The sequence below is a fragment of the Ahaetulla prasina genome, chromosome 2 (genome assembly GCF_028640845.1).
Source record: "Ahaetulla prasina isolate Xishuangbanna chromosome 2, ASM2864084v1, whole genome shotgun sequence".
In the NCBI taxonomy this organism is placed as follows: Eukaryota; Metazoa; Chordata; class Lepidosauria; order Squamata; family Colubridae; genus Ahaetulla; species Ahaetulla prasina.
In genome coordinates, this window is record NC_080540.1 from 119,137,010 (window position 1) to 119,150,403 (window position 13,394).

At 44.8% G+C, this 13,394-nt stretch overlaps 1 protein-coding gene across 3 annotated transcripts in view; it reads right to left on the reverse strand.

Annotated features, from left to right (window-relative positions):
- Positions 1-13,394, reverse strand: part of NOTCH3 (notch receptor 3) — a 71,185-nt gene that overhangs the window by 44,563 nt on the left and 13,228 nt on the right. For 2 of the 3 annotated variants that reach the window (XM_058170448.1, XM_058170449.1), the window contains exon 2: positions 10,600-10,681. In XM_058170448.1, the coding sequence (XP_058026431.1) occupies positions 10,600-10,681 (82 nt within the window). Of the gene's footprint in view, positions 1-10,599; positions 10,682-13,394 lie in introns of those variants that run through there. The other variant, XM_058170450.1, reaches the window with a different exon arrangement.

Consider the following 13,394-nt stretch of genomic DNA (forward strand, 5'->3'; position numbering starts at 1 on the left):
AACAGGGAAACTCTGAATACGCGGCTTGCTTGGGCTACTTTCTGCTGGGAGTCGCAGGCTGCAGGGGAAGGGCAAGAATGACCGACTGGCTCAGGCGCATGGGGCAACATTTGCTGGCTGGGCGGCTGGCTGCCCTGCCCGCTGCTCCTTCCTCAACATTGGCTCAGCCGACGGCACAGCAGCAGGTATGGCGGGGTCAGGGTGGGGGTGCTGTGCTGAGCCAGGGAATGGCAGCTCCCAGTGGGAAGGAGCCCATGCAAGCCATGTGTTCGGAGCTCACCAGCTGCTGGTCCGCCAAAGCCCCGCCAGCCGCACCTGCTCAACCTGTGGCTCCCAGCAGGGAGGAGCCCAGGCAAGCCATGCGTTCAGAGTTTCCCCGGTGGGGCCAAGGAGCAGCCATGAGCCAGGGAATGGTGGCTCCCAGCGGAGAGGAGACCAGGCCACGGGGTCGTCTGCGCAGGCAGCCCACCACCACCACCCCACCTTCACCGGCTGCTGGTTCAGACCGCCTGGGGCTGTGCAAGAAGCCTGCACGGGCAGGGAGGGAGGGAAGCCCCGGCTTACCTTGCTCTGCTCCCTTTGGAGCAACCACCAGGATCCCCTCTCCACATCTTTTGGCATGCGGGCCTGTTGCTGGTGTTTGCGTGTGCATGCACGGCAGAAACTGGACCAGCTGGCCGGTGTGCATGCACATTCTGAAAACAGGAATATCACCTTCCTGGAATGCGCATGTGCAATTGCTCTTCTAGTTTCTGGCCTACCAGTGCGCATGAAACCCAGATGGGCAGCGCACCGGAACCCAGAAGAGCAATGCGCAAGGGCTCTGCGTGCTGGGAGAAATGACTCTGTGTGCCACTTCCGGCATGTGTGCCATAGGTTCGCCAACATGGGGGTAGGATCTTTGGGCTTTAAGGTAAATGGTATTTGTAATCAGTTGTTTGTATTTTTAGCTGAAAAATGGTCAGGAGATTTTAAAATATATAATTTGGATGCTAACTGCCCCACTGGAGAAGAGAAAGAAACTCTCTTTTGGAGACACTTCCCCTTTAAAAAAAAAGTTCAAGAAAGATATTTTTCCAATAGATTAGGGATCAGATATCAAAAAGTAAGAAACACACATTTCCTCTGCTCCAGAAGCTTGCAGAGATGCCATCTCTTCAAGAATGGCCTCCTGGTATTATAAACAAGTCCCCTTCTACAGAAAATTCTAAATCCCCATCCTGGAATATAATGCTGGCAATGTTCAGAATTAAGTCATACTGGGCTTAATTGGATTTACTCCCTTCAAAGCATGCACAGAATTGCAGTCTAAGTCTTCTCATGCTAGTCTGCCCAATTCTTCTGTGCAAATAAAAAGCTAGTGAGGCCTATTAGCCCTGAATCCTAGCATATCAAAATCCAGACTATGAAACCAAGGAAACTACAATTCTAGGATTAGGATTCATGTGTATATTTGCATATACTGAATGGGAAGGTTTATGCTGGCTACTCACAGTAAGATGATTCTTTCTCTCTCTCCTGAATATTAAATTTTGTTTGTCTCAAACAGATTAAGCAATAGATATGAAGGACCAAGCGCTAAGACAGAAAACCGTGTGGAGTATAATGATCCCTCTGCAAACAAACTTCTGGAGTAGAAGTGGTACACATATTTGAGGAGAGGCTTTCATTTTACACTCAGTATTTTTACACCTACAAATAGTGTGCAAGATTCCGCAGCCTCAGGCTTAGTGTTAAAATCTAAAATCTGTATTTCATCAGCATCTAACATTTTCAACCCAATACCTACTTTGTAGCAGGTTTAATTCAATTCCAATATCCATCCTAGCTCATTTCTCTCCCAGCTCCAGCCATGCTCTCTTTTCCTTCTTCTACACCTCTCTTAGAAGCTTTCCTTCTAATTTCCCAACACACTATTTGCACCAATTTTGAAGCAACTGCCTTTAACAAATGCCACTTCCTCATTCAAGCCACAAAGGAGGGAGGGTGGAGGAAAGGAGAAATAGGCTGACCTGAAATGAAAATTACCTATTGTCTTCCTCCCCCCAATTGGGTACAGCCAAACCAAAAAGTCAAAAGGTGACCATATCCCTTTCAGAGGCCTCTGTGCAGGTGTTGAGGAGATATAAAGGAAAGAAGGGGGAGAAGGGAGGAAAGCTTTTCCCTTCAATACTGGGCACTCCCAGGCCTCCCCACTTAACCTGCCCAACAGGTTTCAGACCATGCTGCATATTTTTTCCTCTTTCTTGAACCCCCAGCAAAATACGTCTATCATTTCTCAAAAGCCCACCCGCCCCCATCCTTCGTACCACTATTTTCCACAAAGCCTAAAAGAAATTGGCGAAACGCCATTACAGTGCTGGTGGCAGTATTCCATCTTTGGACTCCAGATCAAGTTTACGAGCTAGCTATTCTTTTTCGTGTTGTATCAAATCCCATCCAGGGATCCAGGCCAGACTTTGTCCCTGCCAGTGATTCACCTGTTCTGGGCGTGGCAGCTTCAGGCAGATCCACCTGTCCTGGATTCCAACACAGGCAGCAGTGTGCCAAGTTAGTAACTCACCTCACAAGTTCATTCACCTGCCACTAGGAGAAGCAACTGAAGGAGCAGGGCGAGTGAGAATCAAAGAGCCCTGGGCCATCCACGCAATGACTCCAAAAAAGCACCTTGCACCATATCACCTCAACAGGAAGCGATGTTTATAAATTAACAATGCTGAAATGTACTGTGTCTTCTGTACTCTAAATAGCTCTTCCTTTTTCCATCCCCCTCCTCCAACTTTCACAATTTAGCAATATAGCTTGGAAATCCTGTTATAGGAAAGTAGAGCCAACATTGTAAGGCAATATAAAATGTATTCCAAAAAGTATTCTCCTACAATGCAATGCAGTGCCTGCCAAAATATGCACAAGATCCTATAGAAGGTAACCTAGTGGCTGTCAAACCAATCAAAACAATAAGCATCCAATATTGACAAATCCCCATAACAACCTCCCAGCTTGAGGAATGTGCTATTTTATAAACAGACAGGTCAAAAGCAAAGATTCCCTATGATTTATGAATTACAGTCTCCCAAGTTTCATTTTTATTTAAAGTTTCAGGATATTCCAAATAGGATGGGAAGTAGGGTCTTTTTTCCCAAATCAAATCTGTTCTACCCCCACTACTGATATTTTATTTATTTCTCATATTTTTATGGCTGCCCATCTCATAAAGACAACAATGTCTAACAATTTATAAAAACAACTACTATATAAAAACAGATCAATTAAAATATTAAAAAGTCACCATCACAAATGAAAAAAACCTCTTTTTTTAAAAAAAAAATACATAAACCACAGATATAGTAAGAGATCAGCCACAATGGAGCCATCTAAGAGTGTCTCCATTTCCCCTGGGACCCTAGGCCTAATCTCATGCCTTGAGAGACAGTACTGTACCTTGAGGGACTCCAGAAATGGTAACTTGTGGGGGTGGGGGAAGTTGTGAGGAAATATTCTATCAGGTGGGTGCCACTGCAGAGAAGGCCTGCCTCCTGGGATCCACCAAATGATATGTAGTGTATCTTTTTTTTTTTTTTGGCTGAGGATCTAACAGTACTTACTCTCTCTAGCCCAGGGGTCTCCAACCTTGGCAACTTCAAGCCTGGAGGACTTTAACTCCCAGAATTCCCCAGCCAGCTTTGGGAATTCTGGGAGTCGAAGTCCTCCAAGTTTAAAGTTGCCAAGGTTGGAGACCCCTGCTCTAGCCTGTGTATCATCATAATGGTGGGGAGGTGATAACTCCTAGGAGTGATGAGCAAAGAACTGTGCGTATGCCTAGAGCAGAGGTTCTCAGTCTTGGCAACTTTTAAGATGCACATAGTTCAACTCCCAAACTTCCCAAGCCAGCATGGGGAACTAACTGGCTGAGAAATTCTGGAAGTTCAGAAGTTCCAGAACTTTAAGTCCATGTATCTTAAACCTGCCACCATTGGGAACCCCTGGCCTAGAGTATATACTTACCACAGACCCTCCCAATATTTATAAAGGTCATCATAGCTGTCCAGTTAAAGCAAGCAGGCATCTGTATCAGTCTGGTATAGCAATTATGGAATTGGACTAGAAACCAGGAGACTGTGAATTTAGTCTTTCCTTGGGACCGTGATGGCAAACGCATGGCACATGTGCCATAGGTGGCATACAGAACTCTCTCTGTGGGCATGCGTGCAGTTACCAGCTGCTCTTCTGGTTTCCATTTTCTAGCCTTTTCCGGGCCGTTTCCAGGCTGTTTTTGGCTCGGCCAAAAAACAGGCATGTGTGCACCAGCCAGCAGGTCTTCGGGTTTCCAGCACTCCAGCACACGCACATACATGTGTATGCACGTGCATTCCAGTTTGAGCACTCGGTGCCCAAAAGTTTCACCATCACTGCCTTAGGAGAAAAAGCCACCTGGATTACTAGTAATTGTTGTGAAAAATATCAGGAGCCACTTCTTTATATCCTTACATCTTCCTTTATATCTTTCTCCTTTTTTCCTATTTCCCCTACTTTTTTCTAATTGCACTTTTAGCTTTTACTGTAATTTCTTTCTTTTGATTTCCTCTGTCCTATTTCAGTTTGTATTAGTTCTTATTATAGCTATATAATTTGTAGATAAAGAATTTTTTAAAAAAGAAGGAAGAAGCAGGTGATAATTTTACTAACAGTATTTAATATTGTTTAATATTGTGTGGGAGAAGGCAATGGGAAGCAACTACTGTGTTTTACTAAGAAAACCACACTGATAGACAATATGGGGTGATTGACAATACTGTGTTTCCCCGAAAACAAGACAAGATCTTATTTTCTTTTGGGCTTCAAAATAAGCACTTGGGCTTATTTTCGGGCACATCTTACTGTCTTAAAGTGCTACCACTGGCCCCGCTCTCTCCATCATGCTTCCTGCTCCCCAGAAGCAGCAGTGGAAGGGGAAAAGATGGGGGTGGGTAGGAGGGAAAGAAGTGATCCCAGAAGCAGCAGTGGAAGTCATGCAGGCTGGCACTCAGCAGCCCAAAGGTAAGGCTGGAGGTTTCACCTTGCTCCCCCCCACATTTCCCTGCCGATCGATTGTTCTATCCTTGGGGAGCTCTGCACAGACACACATCCCAAAAATGCTCCCTCTGAAGCCTTCAGCCTTGCAATCCTGAGCAGGGAAAGGCGGACGTTTGCTCTGAAGCTGTGGCAGAGCATTGCACTGGGAGGCCTCCGCAGAGAGACAGAATGAGAAGCAGCTCCCGGACCCTGCTGGCTCAGCTGATCCGTGGGCCGCAATTAAGATGCCGAGCTTCCATAAAGTGACCAGGGAAGAGCTGCTTCCTGTGTTGCCCATGCCCACCCCTTCACTAGGGCTTATTTTTGGCTGAGGGCGTATATTTACGCCCACCCCAAAAATCAGGCTTGGCCTTATTTTCAGGCGATGTCTTGTTTTTGGGGAAACACAGTATAATGTGCTGGATAATGAGCCCCTCAGCTCAGGTAACACTCAATATGCTACTGAGGAATTGCTGAGTATTTTTTGGAGTACTAATGGTACCGTGTTTATGATGTAGTAAAATTAAAGCCTTTGGGAGTCTAGTTGCTGATGTTGCAATGCAGGAAAAGAAAATTCAAAGCCACAAAGTATAGTAAAAATACAAAACATAAGAAGGATGAGCATGGGGAAGCTCAATACAATGAAAGATTAAATAAACTGAGCCCAGAATGATATCTTAGGCATCAATAAATTGTAATGGACTGGAATTGACTACTTTCATTCAGGAGATCATACTGTTCACTCTGCAGTATACGATAAACAAAGAGCGCGGTGTTGTTTTCACAGGCAAGAACGATATGACAAACACAGTGCTTGGGTACAATAAAGTCAATAACTGACTTCAGCTGGACTTCAGAGATAATCTTTAATTATGATGTTTATCCAAGTTAGGACATCAATCATTGATGCAGAAGAGGAAGCTGTCAAATTTTATGGTCAAGTTTTAAAATGAAATCAACAGGACATGCCAATTGTGCTGCTTATGATTGGAGACTGCCAAAGTTTAAACAAAACATAGTTGATTGTATAGGCTACATTATCAGTTTCTGCCAATCCAATGATTTCTTCGTTGCTAACACAGTCTTCAAACAGCCAGAACATTGCTTCTTTACATGGACATCAATCACCAGATGGAATACAAGGAGGCAGAAGAGCTCAGGTACAAAACAGACATGATCAAAATAGACTGCAAATTGGTTAAATGCAAGTTCAAAGTCAAACTGGCTCCTTGGTTCTCTGAGGAGCTGAGGGAGATGAAACGCCGGAGAAGACGCCTAGAGAGTACTTGGAGGTCTAGCCGTTCCGAAGCTGATCGGACACTAGTGAGATCTTTTACTAAGACCTACCTAGTGGCAATGAGGGAAGCGAAACGTTCTTATGTTTCCACCCTCATTGCATCGGCAGATAACCGCCCGGCCGCCTTGTTTCGGGTGACCCGCTCCCTCCTTAATCAGGAGGGGCGGGATGACCCCTTGCAGGGACGTGCTGAGGAGTTTAACGGTTATCTATACGATAAAATTGTTCAGCTTCAGGATAGTTTAGACCAAAATTGCGATGATCCAAGTGGGATGACGGAGGCACGTCTTGTTGAGGTTGTTTGGGATGAGTCTGTGGCTCTCGAGGACGTGGACAGGTTGCTGGGGAGGTTACATGCAACCACTGGACCCGTGACCTTCCAGGCTGGTGCAGGCTACTCAGGAAGTGACACGAGGCTGGCTCCAGGGAATTATAAATGCTTCATTGTTGGACGGGGTTTTCCCCGCTGCCTTGAAAGAGGCGGTGGTGAGACCCCTCCTCAAGAAGCCTTCCCTGGACCCAGCTATTTTGGGAAATTATCGTCCAGTCTCCAACCTTCGCTTTGTGGCGAAGGTTGTAGAGAGTGTGGTTGCGTGGCAGCTTCCCCGGTACCTGGATGAAGCTGTCTATCTAGACCCGTTCCAGTCCGGCTTCCGGTCCAGTCATAGTACGGAGACAGCTTTGGTCGCGTTGGTAGATGACCTCTGGAGGGCCAGGGATAGGGGTTGTTCCTCTGCCCTGGTCCTATTAGATCTCTCAGCGGCTTTCGATACCATCGACCATGGTATCTTGCTGCACCGGTTTGAGAGCTTGGGAGTGGGAGACACCGTTTATCGGTGGTTCTCCTCCTATCTCTCCGACCGGTCGCAGACGGTGTTGACAGGGGGGCAGAGGTCGACCGCGAGGCGCCTTACTTGTGGGGTGCCTCGGGGTCGATTCTCTCGCCCCTCCTGTTCAACATCTACATGAAGCCGCTGGGTGAGGTCATTAGTGGTTTCGGAGTGAGTTACCATCTGTACGCTGACGATACGCAGCTGTACTTCTCCACCCCGGACCACCCCAACGAAGCTGTCGAAGTGCTGTCCCGGTGTCTGGAAGCTGTACGGGTCTGGATGGGGAGAAACAGACTCAAGCTCAATCCCTCCAAGACGGAGTGGCTGTGGAAGCCAGCACCCCAGTACAGTCAGCTGCAGCCACGGCTGACTGTTGGGGGTGAGTCACTAGCCCCAACGGAAAGGGTGCGCAACTTGGGTGTCCTCTTGGATGGGCGGCTGTCGTTTGACGATCATTTGGCGGCCGTCTCCAGGAGGGCTTTTTACCAAGTACGCTTGGTTCGCCAGTTGCGCCCCTTCCTTGACCGGGATGCCTTATGCACGGTCACTCATGCTCTTGTCACTTCCCGTTTGGATTATTGCAATGCTCTCTACATGGGGCTGCCCTTGAAGTGCACCCAGAGGCTGCAGTTAGTCCAGAATGCAGCTGCGCGGGTAATAGTGGGAGCAACCCGTTGCTCCCATGTAACACTAATCCTGCGCAGTTTGCACTGGCTTCCTGTGGTCTTTCGGGTGCGCTTTAAGATTCTGGTTACCACCTTTAAAGCGCTCCATGGCTTAGGGCCCGGGTACTTACGGGACCGCCTGCTGTTACCCTATGCCTCCCACCGACCTGTACGCTCACACAGAGAGGGCCTTCTCAGGGTGCCGTCCGCCAGACAATGTCGGCTGGCGGCCCCCAGGGGTAGGGCCTTCTCTGTAGGAGCTCCTACGCTCTGGAACAAACTTCCCCCTGGTTTACGTCAAGTGCCTGATCTTCAGACTTTTCGCCGTGAGCTGAAAACGCACCTATTTATTCAAGCGGGACTGGCTTAGATGTTTTACTAAATTTTAACTGGGGTTATTTATATTTTAGGGTTTTAAACTGCTTTAAATTTTTGGTCATTTTGTAATATGTTTTGTTTTAGTCTTGTTTTAATGTATATATTGTGCTTTTTTATTTGGCTGTACACTGCCCTGAGTCCTTCGGGAGAAGGGCGGTATTAAAAATCGAATAAAATATAAAAAAATAAATAATAAAAACTTAAGCAGAAGAAAGCCAACCACTATCTGCAAAATGATGACTCAGAATTTTCAAGGAAACATTGGGAATCACTTTGAAGTTTTGAACCTCATTGACAATTAGAAGAGTTAGAGGAACTGTAGCAGCAAATCAGAAAAATCTTAATGATGAATGTGAAGAGTCAGCCAAAGATGAAGAAACCAAAGAAAGCAAACTGGATGTCAGGAACAAATGGTGCAAATTGCCAGGAAGAGAAGCCAAAATCAAAAAAGACAATGATCTCAGGAAGGAACTTAACAAAGAATATCAGAGAGCTGTTAGAAAAGACAAGAAGCAATACCACAACATTTGTCAAGGCACTGAAGATGGAAACAGAGGTGGCAAAACAGAAAGTTATTTGAATTGAGAAAAAGGTACCAAATACAAATAGTAACTTATAATAAAACAATTTATAAAAAAGGGCAAACAAAAAATGGAAAGAGTACGCTAAAATCATTAAAGAAGTCAACAGCCAAGTTATTTTGTGATATTCCATGTCTACAAGAACTTCTGGACCAGGGGTGAAATGTAAAATCTGTTACTACCGGTTCTGTGGGCGTGGCTTGGTGGGGGGCGTAATGAGACTGGGTGGGCGTGGTCAACTTTTTTTTTTTTTTTTTTTTACTTTTAAAAGCATTTTTTCTATAACCTCTTCGGCCGAAGAGGCTGTAGAAAAAATGCTTCTAAAGGGTTCTGGCGATCCCAGCTGAGTTGCCTGATCCCTTTAAAAGCAATTTTTTTAACAGCCGGGATCACCAGAACCCTTTAGAAGCATTTTTTCTTCTCCTGCCATCGCTACCGGATCGAGTGATCCGGTCCAAACCGGGAGCATTTCACCCCTTGGACTAGAAGATGAAGTTAGAAGAGCACTAAATTACCAAATCAGAGGGCTACAGGAATTGATGAAATATAGCAGAAATATAGCAAGCAACAGAAAAAGAAATTGCAAAAATTCTAATAAACTATGCCAGTAAATCAGGAGAACATCAGTGATCAACAGATTAGAAAAGGTCAGCCTAATATACCAATACGAAAGAAACAGAATAGCCAGTGAAGATACCAAGACACCGAATAGCTTTTGTCTTTTAAGATCAACAATAAAGGAACCAGCAATCAAGAATAGCCTCTCTTGATAAGTTCATAATGTCAGGAAAGAAGAAAGAAAGGACAACCAAAAATAAGATGGATGGACGTGATTACAGCAGCAATCAGTGCAATGCACCATTGACATGGAGCACCAGGTTTGGAGACCAAGATCATCATGGAGAAAGTGTATCCTGTGTGGTCATGAAGAGTCACACCCACTTGATAGCTTGTTTATCAGATGCTTATCCCATCTTCCCTTCCAGTAATTCAAGAGTAGCTTAGGTGAGGATTACTCATTTTATCCTCACAACAAAGGTATTGGGTGGCATGGGCAGATAAATAACAAACCGGTCTAGTGAAGCTCCACCCCAAATACTTCACGGTAGAGCAGTAACCTGAACTCAAGTTTCTTTAAATTAATTTCATCTGCTCTTATTATACTTATTCTGTTTTGACGCAGGGGATCAAATTAACAAAATGTCTTATAGCAGTATTCCAACTGAAAAGCACTCCAAGTATAACTCTGAACTTGATGAATATTATTCAGGATGACTACCTCACAATTCCTCTGGACCAAGCAAGAACCTGTAATGGGGCAAGGCCACTGTGAATCCCTTCCAAATGAATCCACCTTTCAAGTAAATTCAAGTGAATTTACCTTCACTATGAAGATCGTAAGAATTTCCAGACCTTTTATTTTCTGTGACATTCCACAACAATCTTACCACATTTCCACTTGACAATTGTAGGGCTTCCAAAGTAAACTACATACTTGCTTTTCACAACAAAGTATCTAGTGAGAGCCAGAAATCAGGATCTTACAACTTGGAAAGGGGAGAACCTGGTTCAAGTTCCCACTTGATCATAGAGTTGTGTCAATCACTCAACTTGAGTTACTTTAAGGATTATGATGAGAATAAAATCTTCTTAGAGAAGATTCCGTGAAAGCTGCTTTTGATTCTCACAGACAGCAGGACATAAATGCAACAAACAAGTAAATGTTAACTCAGAAGAAGAAATAACTTAAGCTAGTTCAGCTGTTATAAAAGCCATGCGTAGAGTTCACTTACAGGCAAGCAGCAATTCCATTGGAGTAAACAACACAGGTCCCACCATTCTCACAGGGTTTATTGCCATCTAGACACTGGACAGCTGTGGAGGGGGAAAAAAGAGTTTGGTTAGAACCCGCTATGTATAATGGCAGAAATTGTAAATTTACATTTAAGCTCAAAAGAACAAACCAAAAGGCTATAGTCCAATATAAGCTGGAACCACACAACTGGAAATCTATGCTCTGATCTTTAAAACCAATTCTAAAACTTGCTATTTATGACTACCTCCTGTCTAATCTGGCATTTCCTTTTTTATTTCCCAGCAATATTGCTATTGCTCCAAAACCAGCCAGCCTGCCTGCCTGCCTGCTTATTTATTTTCCTTCCATCAAGGGAGAACTCCAATCCATCCAGCGCAGAACAGCATGAGTCTACCTTTCAGGCAGTAATTCTGGAGAGGTTCAAGTAAACTTTTTTTCTCAGCCCCAATGCAAAACACCAAGGGCTCTTCTCATACAACATACACTACACAAATAAATGGGGGGGGGGAGAGGAGGTTCCTTCTATCTCCTCCCTGCCACTATGTATATTGTTAAACAAGATGATCTCATAAATGAAGTTTTGCTATGACAATTCTTGTCCACAATCCCACAAATAACAATGTTTATTGCGAAAATACTCACCAAAGGAATAGCTATTGGTTGCTATCTGGATATTTCAGAACAAAGGCAGAGGGTCATGAGAATTTGCAAAACTGTGAAAGTCCGAGGGGGAGGCACTCTTAAATCCGTTTATGCATAATTAAAATAGTACTCCTCCATAAACGGCTTCAAAGATCCAAGAATTGTTAACCTCAGTGCGGGGGGGGGGGGGGGGGAGGGGGAGAGGAGACGGGAGAGGCAGAAGAAAAAAACCTAACTACCATGGAATCCTCGGTAAAGTACGACATTACATGTTAAAATATATAAATTAAAATACTATAAATTAAAATAATAAATAAATAAATAAAATCAAATAATAAAAATAATTATGAATAGCAAAAATAGTGAGATTCTTTCACAGAATAGGCCTGATTGGTTTCACTGGCACAGCCTTAACCTCTGCACTTCTTAGTAATTATAGGCCATTTTCTTTGCTAAAGGTCAAAAGGTAAGCAGAAGCCCAGCAAAAGTCCAGAGGAAAAGGATGAATTGGCACATTCTTGGTAGAAAAAAATGGCCTCTTCTCATGACCCCCCTCTCCTCTTCCTGTCTTGTGGGAAGGCAAAGCACAGATCTCATAGAGAGAAGAACAATTATGGGATGCATATGAAACTCCAAGGCAGATGCATTTTAATATTCAAACATTTAAGCCAGGAGAGACATGGACTATACTGGCTAAGAGGGGTTGGAATTCATCTGAGAATTCTGCCAAAACCAAGCATGGGAAAGTTTATAACTTAATTATGGTTAAAGTTTATAACTTAATTATGGGATATATGTGTGTCTACTGCTACTATCAACAACGTATTAGGGGATACGTAAGTGTTTAATATACCGTTTCATTTCTTCAGAGCAAATGCTTAAGAGCATCGTGGTGCAGTGGTTAGAATGCAGTATTGCAGGCTAATTCTGCTGACTACCTACTGTCAGCAATTCGGGAGTTCGATCCTGACCAGCTCAAGATTGATTCAGCCTTCCATCCTTCCAAGGTGGGTAAAATGAGGACCCAGATTGTTGGGGGCAACATGCTGACTCTGTAAACCGCTTAGAGAAGGCTGGAAAGCACTGTGAAACGGTATGTAAGTCTAAGTGATATTGCTAAGTGCTATTATGTTCACACTCTTCAAAAAAAATGACAATATGACTATTCTAAAGAGCAGCCTCTTAACTTCACACTGTGTAGGCTCATCTATTTAGTCTTGGATTGTTCTAGTATCTGGGAAACTTTGTAATGACAATATCAAGGCAAGGAACAATGCCACCAAAAAAACCTAGCAGAGGAGAGGCTATGTCCGTGATGGCGAACCTATGGCACGCAGAGCTCTCTCTGTGGGCATGCCAGCCGTTGCCCCAGCCCAGCTCCACCGCGCATGCGTGTACGCCTCCCGCCAGCCAGCTGGTCTTTGAGTCTCTGCCATGCATGCGGGGGGTGGAATGAAGGGGGGACATGTGCGCACATGTGCGTGGGGATGGGGCGCATGCGTGGGGGGGGCAGGTTGGTGCAGGAGGCTTTCCAAGCCCAAAACAGGGCGCAAGAGGGCTTGCACGGGGGCCCCCATGCCCCATTTTGGGCCTGGAAAGCTCCTGCACCAACCTGGAAGCCAAAACGGGGATTGTTCGCATTGCATTTTGGGGGTTCTGGCACCAACAAGATCACTGGGCTATGTCTTCAGTTGCAGAACTGTGTCACTATGTCAGGCCTTACTACAATGACTGATTCCACTGCCAGCTCAACATCCTGAAGGGGGATTTCTTATCAGATCCAACCAGAAGTTAGCCATTTATTCAGCAGTGGCTACTCCAGGAGCAACCAGAGGTCTGCAAACATACAACCACATTCTCATCACTCTGCACTGGACATGAACTTTTGCAGAGACTGGGCAATTCTAGAGAGTGCCCTAGAACTGCCACAGAGAAGGATCCGCAGGGACGGTTATTTGAAAATAGCACTGAGTTCAGAAATGTCCGCAGACAAACCTATGCTAAAGTCAGAACCTTATCTCTTCAGGGGAAAGAGATTAATAAAAGTGGCTCCAAACATGAGGGACTCTGAATCCCTAAGTCAACCTACTCTGAAAATGCTGGAAGCAGTGTTGAGTGGGGCATGAGGAG